The sequence below is a fragment of the Nerophis lumbriciformis genome, linkage group LG24 (genome assembly GCF_033978685.3).
Source record: "Nerophis lumbriciformis linkage group LG24, RoL_Nlum_v2.1, whole genome shotgun sequence".
Taxonomy (NCBI): domain Eukaryota; kingdom Metazoa; phylum Chordata; class Actinopteri; order Syngnathiformes; family Syngnathidae; genus Nerophis; species Nerophis lumbriciformis.
Genome location: NC_084571.2, coordinates 9,873,726 through 9,887,931, shown reverse-complemented (window position 1 = coordinate 9,887,931; position 14,206 = coordinate 9,873,726). Strand labels below are relative to the sequence as shown.

The following is a 14,206-nucleotide window of genomic DNA, read 5'->3' as shown; positions in this document are numbered from 1 at the left end:
TATATATATATATATATATATATATATATATATACATATGCATATGTATATATCTATATACAGTATATATACATATGTATATATATATGTATATATATATATATTTTGAAAGTTCAACTCCTACCTTGTTTACCTTTGTGAAGTTCTTAAGTTTTGTAATCAATCAGCTAAAATTCGCCAAACATGGATGAGTGTTTTTTGCATTGTTCCCATCATGCCTTGCAATGGGTGTAATTAAAAATTTTTTTATGGTGGTTGGCTGTTTTTTTGTATTATATCCACAAAGTTCAGCGAGCAGGTTGTGTTATATGTGCCATGTTTGTTTCTTTGTGTGCTAGTTTTTTTTCCTGCGTCATGACTAGGGGAGGTTGTTTGCATTGGGTCATATAAGCCAATGCTGTACAGTTAAACAATAGAAAGTACATTCCATGGTCACTGGCGTCATGTGAAACACAAATTAGCTTCCAGTAAGCACCTATCCAAATGCCAGATAACAAAATTATATCTTTCTAAATAAAAGTTGGTATGGAATGTAAACACCTTGGTCGGCCATATTGCTGATATAAAGTCTGCTGAGAGTGCACAAAAAATCGCATTACATCTACATCACAATCCTAATTCTTTGAATTCAATTAAAAAAAAATCATATAAGAACACATTTTTCAAAATACCTTTTTAGGCCATATCCATGCAACTGAGAGAAGCTAATCTAATCAATTTTGAAATGTTTTTATTATAAATATTATATTAAATAATATATTGCGAGAATCCGTTTCTATCGAGAACCGATTCTGAATCGTATCGTCAACCCAGATATCGGAATGGGTTCGAATCGTTAGGTGCCAAAAGTATCTCACCCCTAATTTATACATGCATACATACATGTATATATGTCTTGTGTTAAGGACATGATGACATCATTCCATGTCTTCATCCCAGGAAGGTGGACATGAAGACGCTGGTGTCCAGGTTGAGCGTGGCGTGCCACCAGCGGTCGGGGAAAAAAAGCACCTGATGGACGAGTGTTGTGTTACATAACCGACACATTTATCACATCTTCATGTCTACAGTGAATTAAGAAGCACTGGGGCCGAGGCTTTACCCTCAAAAAGTGAAACCCAAAAGACCACGCAAAAATCTACCTCTCCGGGTCGGATGGTGCACTCCAGCGGGGCCTCGTCTGCTGGCAGGTTGGGGTAGGTGTCCGTCAACCAGGACAGGGTGGTGCTGTTGGGGTGGAAGTGTGGCTGCTTTTCAGGCGGGTAGAGGAACCAGCGCTGCCATGAGACAAAACACGCGGTCAAGAACCGAGCGTACGCTCCAACGAGACGACAAAGCTCACCTTCCTCCCGTAGATGACCTCCGAGTAGCCGGGACCGTGCCAGTGGAAGGGGACGCCAGTTCCAGCACCTGAAAAATGCATATCCGATCTTTATGTGCATCTTTGCATTGTCAAAATAAATACAGCGCCGGGTAGAGACCTGCAATGCCGAAGCTGTACGCTCTGCTGGTGCCGGGCAGCAGGAACGGCGGCGGCTTGTACACGTCAAATAGGTTCTGCCACTCCGTCAAGTTATTGTCTCCAAAAAAGTACAACGTGTCTGCCGATGACATCATCACTTTCACGCCACCCGCCAGGATAACACGCCCCTTTTACTCACCGCTGCCAAGTACGTCCAGCGACTGAGGTCTGAGGAGGTTGTCCACGTACTTCCTGAACGCCACGTCCACTGTGGACAGGTCACATGGTCATACAGTCAAATAAACAGGAAAAAAAAACATATAGTCAACATATTGTATACACATTGTCAACATACAGTGAAATATACAATAGGAAAAAAAAAAGGGGTGTAACATACAGTAAAACACCTAGTAAACGTACAGTAAAACATTAGGTAAAACATCTAGTACACATATATTAAAACATTGCGTAAACATAAAGTAAAACATATAGTGTAATATATAGTAAACATACTGTAAAACATCTTGTAAACATACAGTTAAACATCTAGTACACATACAGTAAAACATCTAGTAAACATACAGAATACATCTAGTACACATACAGTAAAACATACAGTATAACATCTAGTAGACATATATTATAACATCTAGTAAACATACTGTAAAACATCTAGTACACAAACAGTATAACGTCTAGTAAACATTCTGTAAAACATCCAGTAAACATCCAGTAAAACATATTGTAAACATACAGCAAAACATATAGTAAAATATATAGTAAACATACAGTAAAACATACTGTGTGGTAAACAGTAACATGCAGTGAAACCTACAGTAAAACATAGTAAACAATAACTTACAGTGAAACATACAGTAAAAAAAAAATAGTGAACATACAGTAAAATGTACAGTAACACATAGTAAACACACAGTAAAACATATAGTAAACACACAGTAACAAGTATAGTGAACATACCATAAATAAATTAAAACATGCAGTGACACATACAATAAAACAAATAAAAACGTGTAGTAACTGTGAAACATCTAGTTAACATACAGTAAAACATATTGTAAACAACAGCATACAGTGAAACATACAGTAAAACATATAGTAAACATACAGTAAAAAAATAGTACATATACAGTAACATACAGTAAAACATCTAGTAAACATACAGTGAAATTAACAGTAAAACATATAGTTTACATACATTAAACATACAGTAAAACATGTAGTAAAACATCTTGTAAACAGAGTAAAACATCTCGTAAATATACAGTACAGCATATAGTAAACAATAACATACAGTATAACATATAGTAAACATATCGTAAAACATAGTAAACATACAATAGAACAGACAGTAAAGACACAGAAAAACAAAGCGAAACATACAAAAACAAATTAAAACATACAGTGAAAGATACAATTACACTAATAAAAACATGTAGTGAAACATACAATAACACTAATAAAAGCGTGTAGTGAAACATACAGTAAACAAACAGGATAACATAGTAAACATACAGTAGAATAGACAGTAAGCACATAGTAAAACATAGTGAAACATACAATAAAACTATTTAAAACATAGTGAAACATACAATAAACATATTTAAAACATAGTGAAACATTCAATAAACAAAGTTACAACATATAGCGAAACATACAGTTAAACATACGGTAAAACATCTAGTAAACAAACATACAATAAACATGAATTAAAACTTACTGTTGTTTACTTACAGTAAGCATACAGTAAAACATATAGCAAGCACAGTCACAAATATAGTAAACATACAATAAACATGATTAAAACATATTAAACATACAGTAAACGTACAGAAAAACATTTAAATAAAACACAGTAAAGATAAAGTAAACCATCTAGTAAACATGCAATAAACATGAATCAAAACATTTAGTAAATATACAGTAAACATAGAGTAAACACACAGTAAAACATATAGGAAAACATAGTACACATACCGTAGAATAGACTGTAAACACACAGTAAAACTAGGGATGTAACGGTACGTGCATTTGTATTGAACCGTTTCGGTACGGGGGTTTCGGTACGGGGGTTTCGGTTCGGTTCGGAGGTGTACCGAACGAGTTTCCACACGGACATATTAAGTAGCGTACCGCACGTTGTGTAAACAATGCACACCGAGGCACAACACACGGCATGCTAGCAACGACCGGGCTACGACAACATGCAAAAGTCAGAGCTGGAAGACCCTCCTGCCTCGTTAAGATCTCCCGTTTGGGAACACTTTGGCTGCGCGATACAACAATGGAGGACGGAGGTTTGCCGACATTGTTCAGCAGCTGCTTCTGACAACACGTCAAACATGCTAACCCATTTGAAGCGTCACCACCGCATTCAAGCAGCCTCTCCTCGGCGAGTCAGGCAGGGCTAAAGCAATAACAAATGTTTTTATAGCAGCAGATTTAAGACCATGTTGCATTAGAAACTAGATTTTGACCCACTTCTATGGTGGAAGAACAATAAGCCCATATATCCTCTTACTGCCAAGTTAGCCAGGCTGGGGGGGGGGGGGGAAAGTTAATCTGAGGCTGAGTTGACGTGAAACTGTTTAATGTTGCACTTTTTATATGTAGAAAAAAAGTTTTGTCATTTTATTTAATCTGAGCAACAACCTGAGGCAGTTTAATGTTGATTAACGTGGACCCCGACTTAAACAAGTTGAAACACTTATTCGGGTGTTACCATTTAGTGGTCAATTGTACGGAATATGTACTGTACTGTGCAATCTACTAATAAAAGTCTCAATCAATCAATCAATCAAAAAAAGCACTTTATATGTAGAAAGGTTTTGTTAAGAAACCATTCTGAGCCTTATCTTATTTAGTTTTTATTTTATATATGTTGACCACATTAACCCTGGCAATGGACCCTGTGTGTATATGTATGTTATGCCATTGTTTACAAATTTGGTAAATAAATAACCAAAAAATTTATATTTTGTTGTTTTCTGACTGTACCGAAAATGAAACGAACCGTGACCTCTAAACCGAGGTACGTACCGAACCGAATTTTTTGTGTATCGTTACACCCCTAAGCAAAACATACAATAAACAAATTAAAACATACAGTGAAACATACAGTCAAACAAATAAAACATACAGAAAATATAAAATAAATGGCTACCGTACCAACTTTTTTTTATAAAGCCCCGTGGAAAAATAAAGTGCTGACAGTCGTACCTTTTGTGTAAGAATACGTGTTGGCGGTACTGAGCCGTACATTGCGTTGTCCGTATTCTTCCAGTAACGAAGACTTGGAGCACAAAAAGCGGAATTTCTACAAGTGGTGAAGAAGATGTCAGATATGAACACAAATCAAAGGTTGGACTTGAGGTGAACATACTGTACTGTACTTACCGTGTTATCAGTCACACCTCGGATCACCACTGGTGTGGTGTATGCGTATCTATGGAAACAACACCACAACAATGACATGCGGCTAGGTAGCACGCATGCGACCTGTTCTTTTTCTTCGATGGACTCACCTGTCCAGGAAGTACCGCAATGGCAGCGAGCGGCCGTCCAGCACTGGGATGTTGCACGGCCCTTCATGGTGCACACCCTGGGACGACCTGAACACAATTACACTTTTATGCCAGTAGGAGGCGCTCACCAGCAACACATAGTTGACTGCAAATTACAGCAAAGATTACATAGTATTGAATTGTATCATACCATTTTACATGATATTACAAAATACTACATGATTTTACAATATATTACATTAAATTGTATTATATAAGATTTTACATATTACAATATACTACTTGATATGGCATTGTACTACCATATATTACATTACAATATCCATCCATCCATTTTCTACCGCTTATCCCTTTCAGGGTCGCGGGGGGTGCTGGAGCCTATCTCAGCTACAATCGAGCGGGAGGCGGGGTACACCCTGGACAAGTCGCCACATATGACATTAAATTGCATTATATTGTATGATTTTACATGACACTACATAGTTTTACAACATACTACATGAAACTGCATTACATATAATTTTACGTATTCCAACATGATATGACAATAGACAATAATACATTACAATATAATTCATGAAATTGCATGATATTGTACGATTTTTACATATTACAATATACTACATAACATTGTATTATATCTGATTTTACATATTACAATATACTACATGAAATAACATTATATCATATGATCTTACATGATACTACAATATACTACATTACACTGCATTATATCGGATTTTACATATTACAATATACTACTTGATATGACAATATACTATATAACATTACAACATATTACATGAAATTGCAATGTATCTGATGATGTGTACATGATATTACAATACACTACATTACAACATAATATATGATTTTACAATGTACTACATGAAATTGCATTTCATCATTGGATTTTACATGATATCACAATATACTACATTACATTGCATTATATCTGATTTTGCAAAATACTACATGATTTTACAAAATATTACATGACATTGCATTACATCTTATTGGACATATTACAATATACTATATGATATTACAGTATACCATATGATATTACAGTATACTACATGAAATTCCATTATATCTTATTTGATATAATATTGCAATACACTATATGATATAACAGTATACTATATGATATTACAGCATACTACAATATATTACAAAATAATACATGATATTACAATATACTACATAATATTACAATATGTGACATTGCATTATTTCTTATTTGACATGATATTACAAAGAACTGCATGAAACTGCATTACATATAATTGTACGTATTCCAACATGATATGACAATATACCATATTACATTATAATATAATACATGAAATTACATGATATTGTACAATTTTTACATATTACAATATACTACATAACATTGTATTATATCTGATTTTACATATTACAATATACTACTTGATATGACAAAATACTATATAACATTACAATATCCATCCATCCATTTTTCTACCGCTTGTCCCGTTTGGGGTCGCAGGGGTGCTGGAGCCTATCTCAGCTGCATTCGGGCGGAAGGCGGCGTACACCCTGGACAACTCGCCACCTCATCGCAGGGCAACATTACAATATCCATCCATCCATTTTCTACCGCTTGTCCATTTTGGGGTAGCGGGGGGTACTGGAGCCTATCTCAGCTGCATTCGGGCGGAAGGCGGGGTACACCCTGGACAAGTCGCCACCTCATCGCAGGGCAATATTACAATATATTACATTAAATTCCATTTTATCTGATGATGTGTACATGATATTACAAGACACTACATTACAACATAATACATCATTTTACAGTATCCATCCATCCATTTTCTACCGCTTGTCCCTTTCGGTGTCGCGGCGGGTGCTGGAGCCTATCTCAGCTGCATTCGGGCGGAAGGCGGGGTACACCCTGGACAAGTCGCCACCTCATCACAGGGCCAACACAGATAGACAGACAACATTCACACTCACATTCACACACTAGGGACAATTTAGTGTTGCCAATCAACCTATCCCCAGGTGCATGTTTTTGGAGGGGGGAGTACCCGGAGGGAACCCACGCAGTCACGGGGAGAACATGCAAACTCCACACAGAAAGAACCCGAGCTCGAGATTGAACTCAGGACCTTCGTATTGTGAGGCACATGCACTAACCCCTGTTCCACCGTGAAAATAATACATGATATTACAAAATACTACATAATATTACAATATATCACGTGAAATTGCATTATTTCTTATTTGACATGATATTACAAAATACTGCATGAAACTGCATTATATATAATTGTACGTATTCCAACATGATATGACAACATACCATATTACATTACAATACAATACAATACATGCAATTGCATGATATTGTTCGATTTTTACATATTACAATATACTACATGAAATTACATTATATCATATGATTTTACATGGTATTACAATATACTACATTACACTGTATTATATCGGATTTTACATATTACAATATACTACTTGATATGACAATATACTATATTACATTAGTGCCTTGCATGGCAGCTCCCTCCATCAGTGTGTGAATGTGTGTGTGAATGGGTAAATGTGGAAGTAGTGTCAAAGCGCTTTGAGTACCTTGAAGGTAGAAAAGCGCTATACAAGTACAACCCATTTATCATTTATTTATTTACATTACAATATATTACATGAAATTGTATCTGATGATTTGTACATATTACAATACACTACATTACAACATAATACATGATTTTACAATGTGCTACATGAAATTGCATTATATGATTGGATTTTACATGATATCACAATATACTACATTACATTGCATTATATCTGATTTTACATATTACAATATACTACATTGCATTACGGTATATCTGATTTGACATATCACAATATACCACATGATTTTGAAATATACTACATGATTTTGCAAAATACCACATGACATTGCATTATATATTATTTGACATGATATTACAATATACTATATGATATTACAGTATACTATATGATATTACAGTATACTACATGACATTCCATTATATCTTATTTGACATAATATTATCAATCAATTAATGAAAGTGTATTTATATTGCCCTAAATCACGAGTGTCTCAAAGGGCTGCACAAGCCACGACGACAATTACAATATACTATATGATATTACAGTGTAGTGCAATATATTACAAAGTAATACATGATATTAAAATATACTACATACAATTACAATATACCACGTGACATTGCATTATTTCTTATTTGACATGATATTACAATATACTATGTGATATTACAGTATACTATATGATATTACAGTATACTACATGACATTCCATTATATATTTTATGATATAATATTACAATATACTATATGATATTACAGTATACTACAATATGTTACAATATACTGCATGATATTACTATATACTACATAATATTACAATATACTACATGACATTCTATTATATCTTATTTTACATAATATTACAATGTACAATATCATGTAACAGTATACTATATGATATTACAGTATACTACATGACATTCCATTATATCTTATTTGACATAATATTACAATATACTATATGATATAACAGTATACTATATGATATTACAGTATACTACAATATGTTACAATATACTGCATTATATTACAATATACTACATAATATTACAATATACTACATGAAATTCTATTAAATCTTATTTTACATAATATTACAATGTACAATATCATGTAACAGTATACTATATGATATTACAGTATACTACATGACATTCTATTATATCTTATTTTACATAATATTACAATATACTATATCATGTAACAGTATACTATATGATATTACAGTATACTACATGACATTACATTATATCTTATTTTACATAATATTACAATATACTATATCATATAACAGTATACTATATGATATTACAGTATACTACAATATATTACAAAATAATACATGATATTACAATATCCATCCATCCATCCATCTTCTTCCGCTTATCCGAGGTCGGGTCGCGGGGGCAGTAGCCTAAGCAGGGAAGCCCAGACTTCCCTCTCCCCAGCCACTTCGTCCAGCTCCTCCCGGGGGATCCCGAGGCGTTCCCAGGCCAGCCGGGAGACATAGTCTTCCCAACGTGTCCTGGGTCTTCCTCGTGGCCTCCTACCGGTCGGACGTGCCCTAAACACCTCCTTAGGGAGGCGCTCGGGTGGCATCCTGACCAGATGCCCGAACCACCTCATCTGGCTCCTCTCGATGTGGAGGAGCAGCGGCTTTACTTTGAGCTCCCCCCGGATGACAGAGCTTCTCACCCTATCTCTAAGGGAGAGCCCCGCCACCCGGCGGAGGAAACTCATTTCGGCCGCTTGTACCCGTGATCTTGTCCTTTCGGTCATAACCCAAAGCTCATGACCATAGGTGAGGATGGGAACGTAGATCGACCGGTAAATTGAGAGCTTTGCCTTCCGGCTCAGCTCCTTCTTCACCACAACAGATCGATACAGCGTCCGCATTACTGAAGACGCCGTACCGATCCACCTGTCGATCTCACGATCCACTCTTCCCTCACTCGTGAACAAGACTCCGAGGTACTTGAACTCCTCCACTTGGGGCAAGATCTCCTCCCCAACCCGGAGATGGCACTCCACCCTTTTCCGGGCGAGAACCATGGACTCGGACTTGGAGGTGCTGATTCTCATCCCAGTCGCTTCACACTCAGCTGCGAACCGATCCAGTGAGAGCTGAAGATCCTGGCCAGATGAAGCCATCAGGACCACATCATCTGCAAAAAGCAGAGACCTAATCCTGCAGCCACCAAACCGGATCCCCTCAACGTCTTGACTGCGCCTAGAAATTCTGTCCATAAAAGTTATGAACAGAATCGGTGACAAAGGGCAGCCTTGGCGGAGTCAAACCCTCACCGGAAACGTGTCCGACTTACTGCCGGCAATGCGAACCAAGCTCTGACACTGATCATACAGGGAGCGGACCGCCACAATCAGACAGTCCGAAACCCCATACTCTCTGAGCACTCCCCACAGGACTTCCCGAGGGACACGGTCGAATGCCTTCTCCAAGTCCACAAAGCACATGTAGACTGGTTGGGCAAACTCCCATGCACCCTCAAGGACCCTGCCGAGAGTATAGAGCTGGTCCACAGTTCCACGACCAGGACGAAAACCACACTGTTCCTCCTGAATCCGAGGTTCGACTATCCGGCGTAGCCTCCTCTCCAGTACACCTGAATAGACCTTACCGGGAAGGCTGAGGAGTGTGATCCCACGATAGTTAGAACACACCCTCCGGTTCCCCTTTTTAAAAAGAGGAACCACCACCCCGGTCTGCCAATCCAGAGGTACTGCCCCCGATGTCCACGCGATGCTGCAGAGTCTTGTCAACCAAGACAGCCCTACAGCATCCAGAGCCTTAAGGAACTCCGGGCGGATCTCATCCACCCCCGGGGCCTTGCCACCGAGGAGCTTTTTAACTACCTCAGCAACCTCAGCCCCAGAAATAGGAGAGCCCACCACAGATTCCCCAGGCACTGCTTCCTCATAGGAAGACGTGTTGGTGGGATTGAGGAGGTCTTCGAAGTATTCCCTCCACCGATCCACAACTTCCACAGTCGAGGTCAGCAGAACACCATCCGCACCATACACAGTGTTGGTAGTGCACTGCTTCCCCTTCCTGAGGCGGCGGATGGTGGTCCAGAATCGCTTCGAAGCCGTCCGGAAGTCGTTTTCCATGGCTTCCCCGAACTCCTCCCATGTCCGAGTTTTTGCCTCCGCGACCGCTGAAGCCGCACACCGCTTGGCCTGTCGGTACCTGTCCGCTGCCTCAGGAGTCCCATGAGCCAAAAGAACCCGATAGGACTCCTTCTTCAGCTTGACGGCATCCCTCACCGCCGGTGTCCACCAACGGGTTCTAGGATTACCGCCACGGCAGGCACCAACTACCTTGCGGCCACAGCTCCAATCAGCCGCCTCGACAATAGAGGTGCGGAACATGGTCCACTCGGACTCAATGTCCAGCACCTCCCTCATGACATGTTCAAAGTTCTTCCGGAGGTGGGAATTGAAACTCTCTCTGACAGGAGACTCTGCCAGACGTTTCCCAGCAAACCCTCACAATGCGTTTGGGCCTGCCAGGTCTGTCCGGCATCCTCCCCCACCATCGCAGCCAACTCACCACCAGGTGGTGATCGGTAGAAAGCTCCGCCCCTCTCTTCACCCGAGTGTCCAAAACATGAGGCCGCAAATCCGATGACACAACTACAAAGTCGATCATAGAACTGCGGCCTAGGGTGTCCTGGTGCCAAGTGCACATATGGACACCCTTATGCTTGAACATGGTGTTCGTTATGGACAATCCGTGACGGGCACAAAAGTCCAATAACAAAACACCACTTGGGTTCAGATCCGGGCGGCCATTCTTCCCAATCACGCCTCTCCAGGTTTCACTGTCGTTGCCAATATGAGCGTTGAAGTCCCCCAGTAGAACGAGGGAATCACCCGGGGGAGCACTCTCAAGTACTCCCTCGAGTGAATCCAAAAAGGGTGGGTACTCTGAGCTGCCGTTTGGCGCGTAAGCGCAAACAACAGTCAGGACCCGTCCCCCCACCCGAAGGCGGAGGGAAGCTACCCTCTCGTCCACCGGGTTGAACTCCAACATGCAGGCTCTGAGCCGGGGGGCAACAAGAATTGCCACCCCAGCCCGTCGCCTCTCACTGCTGGCAACGCCAGAGTGGAAGAGAGTCCAGCCCCTCTCGAGAGAACTGGTTCCAGAGCCCTTGCTGTGCGTCGAGGTGAGTCCGACTATATCCAACCGGAACTTCTCTACCTCGCGCACTAGCTCAGGCTCCTTCCCCCCCAGCGAGATGACGTTCCACGTCCCAAGAGCTAGCTTCTGTAGCCGAGGATCGGACCGCCAAGTGCCCTGCCTTCGGCTACCGCCCAGCTCACATTGCACCCGACCTAGTATATTACAATATACTACATATTATTACAATATACTACGTGACATTGCATTACTTCTTATTTGACATGAAATTACAATATACTATATCATATAACAGTATACTATATGATATTACAGTATACTATATGATATTACAGTATACTACAATAAATTACAATATACTGCATGATATTACAAAATACTACATAATATTACAATATGCTATATATTACAGTATACTGATACTACAGTATGCTACATTATATTACAATATAATACATGATATTACAGTAAACTAGTTAATATTACAAAATACTAGTACATGGCACCACACCACTTACTCAGAGAGGAAAGGTTTGTAAAGTTAGTGATAACACTAGAACTCCTCTTCACATGTTTTATTCGACATATTCTTGTCTTGTGTTGCAACATACAAAACAATAATTGATGTTGTATTTTTCAAACTGCACGATATTGTTGAACAATGTTGATCATCATTTGGCTTCTCACTTAGCAAATTAGCAAGCTAAAACTCACCAGCCACCGTCATCTAGCAGATCCTGCGCATCGGCGATAAAACATATCAGCGCGAAGAGGAAATAAATTATTAATAGAAAGTGAGCAGCGATGTTTTTCATTGAAGACAAAAGTCACAGCAACAAAACACCGAAAGGCACGAACACTAACATTTAACACTTCCGTACTTCCTGGTCAAGAGCCAATCAGAAGCAACCAACGCTTCCGCGGTGCTGCATTCAGGCACCGTGAGAAGTTCAACAAATGAAACAATCTCGATCTTTCTGTAAATGAATACTTTATATTGAACACTGTTTCGTGAAGCGTTACTGTAAATATATACACTTTCAAACCGCAAAGATAATCTACAAATGGCAAACAACACTATATACCAGAAAATGTACACACAATTTAGGAATGAACCAGAGGTGTGGACTCGAGTCACATGACTTGGACTCGAGTCAGACTCGAGTCATGAATTTGATGACTTTAGACTCGACTTGACAAAATGTAAAAAGACTTGCAACTCGACTTAGACTTTAACATCAATGACTTGTGACTTCACTTGGACTTGAGCCTTTTGAATTGACATGACTTGACATGACTTGCTACTTTCCCCAAAACCCAAAGATGAAAAAGTTATCCGGGAGTGCTCCGTATTTTTCATTGTGTACTTGTCTATCAGTGTTGCATGTGTCAGCTGGTGTGCTCTCAGTACAACAGCCAATCAAATTAGATACTTTGTTTTCATCACACAGCATTCATCCAATCAAATTGCAGGACAACCAACGAAGAAGACATGTCCAAACCACACGCCAGTGAACAAAAAATGATACCTAAAATAATTTTGTTTGGGTATAAAAATTACGAGGTGGTCAACACAAAACGGTTTGCAGTATGCAACACATGCGGTTCGAAAATTACTGATGGAGAGGCAACAACTTCCAACTTCGTCCGGCATTTGAAGTTGCACAAAGAACGGTAAGTTTTGAATGTAAGATAACGTTTATTGGCTAAGTAACGTGACTTTTATTTGCTGTGTAGTTAAATCAGTGAGGCTGTAAACTCACTGCTAACGTTATAACGTTATTGCAAACACGGGAATCTGTTGCAGTTCACTACCTTATTCATACTTTTTGTTCAGTGATTTTTTTCAAGCAGGGTTACGTTAGTCAATATATCACACGTAACGTTAGACGGCGGTCAGCAGCACCGCGTATTTTAGCCACCTAAAAAAAGACAAAAATAGTAAAATAAAGGTCAGTTAAAATGTATACTATATTATGAATATGTGTACTGTTTTAGCTAGCTTTCTGACATACTGTTGGTTGTTTACCTCAGTGGTCCCCAACCACCGGGCCGCGGCCCGGTACTGGTCCGTGGATCGATTGGTATCGGGCCGCACAAGAAATAATTGTTTCTTTTTTTAATTAAATCAACATAAAAAACACAAGATACACTTACAAGTAGTGCACCAACCCAAAACAACTCTCTCCCCCCTTTTGTTCTGGGCATTGAACATGAAGACTCTTCCTTCACTGTTCCGAGTGGCCATGAGAGTCTTGGCAGTGCCTGCCTCCAGTGCTCCAGTGGAGCGAGTTTTCAGCCATGGTGGCATCATACTACGCCCCCATCGTGCACAAATGACTGACAGACTCTTGGCTAATTTGGTCTTTTGCAAATGCAATGCAGCATAGGGCCCTGACATATAAAAAG

The 14,206-nt window shown here is 39.4% G+C and overlaps 1 protein-coding gene across 1 annotated transcript; it reads right to left on the bottom strand.

Annotated features, from left to right (window-relative positions):
• Positions 1-99: 99 nt before the first annotated feature.
• On the bottom strand, positions 100-12,679 carry jmjd8 (jumonji domain containing 8). The gene is made up of 9 exons (XM_061982174.2): positions 12,512-12,679; positions 5,005-5,091; positions 4,877-4,925; positions 4,700-4,796; positions 1,662-1,730; positions 1,482-1,601; positions 1,343-1,410; positions 1,143-1,277; positions 100-1,011 (listed from the first exon to the last, which is right to left on the bottom strand). The coding sequence occupies exons 1-9, from the start codon at positions 12,610-12,612 to the stop codon at positions 931-933; spliced, it is 807 nt and encodes a 268-aa protein (XP_061838158.1). The 5' UTR covers positions 12,613-12,679; the 3' UTR covers positions 100-930.
• Between the last annotated feature and the right edge of the window lie 1,527 nt (positions 12,680-14,206).

Coding starts and splice junctions, on each gene's coding strand:
- jmjd8 (XM_061982174.2), bottom strand. CDS start 12,612: ATGAAAAACATCGCTGCTCACTTTCTATTAATAATTTATTTCCTCTTC. Junction 1,602..1,661: donor GCTGGACGTACTTGGCAGCG/GTGAGTAAAAGG, acceptor TGTCATCGGCAG/ACACGTTGTACTTTTTTGGA. Junction 1,012..1,142: donor GCACCATCCGACCCGGAGAG/GTAGATTTTTGC, acceptor CTCGTCCATCAG/GTGCTTTTTTTCCCCGACCG.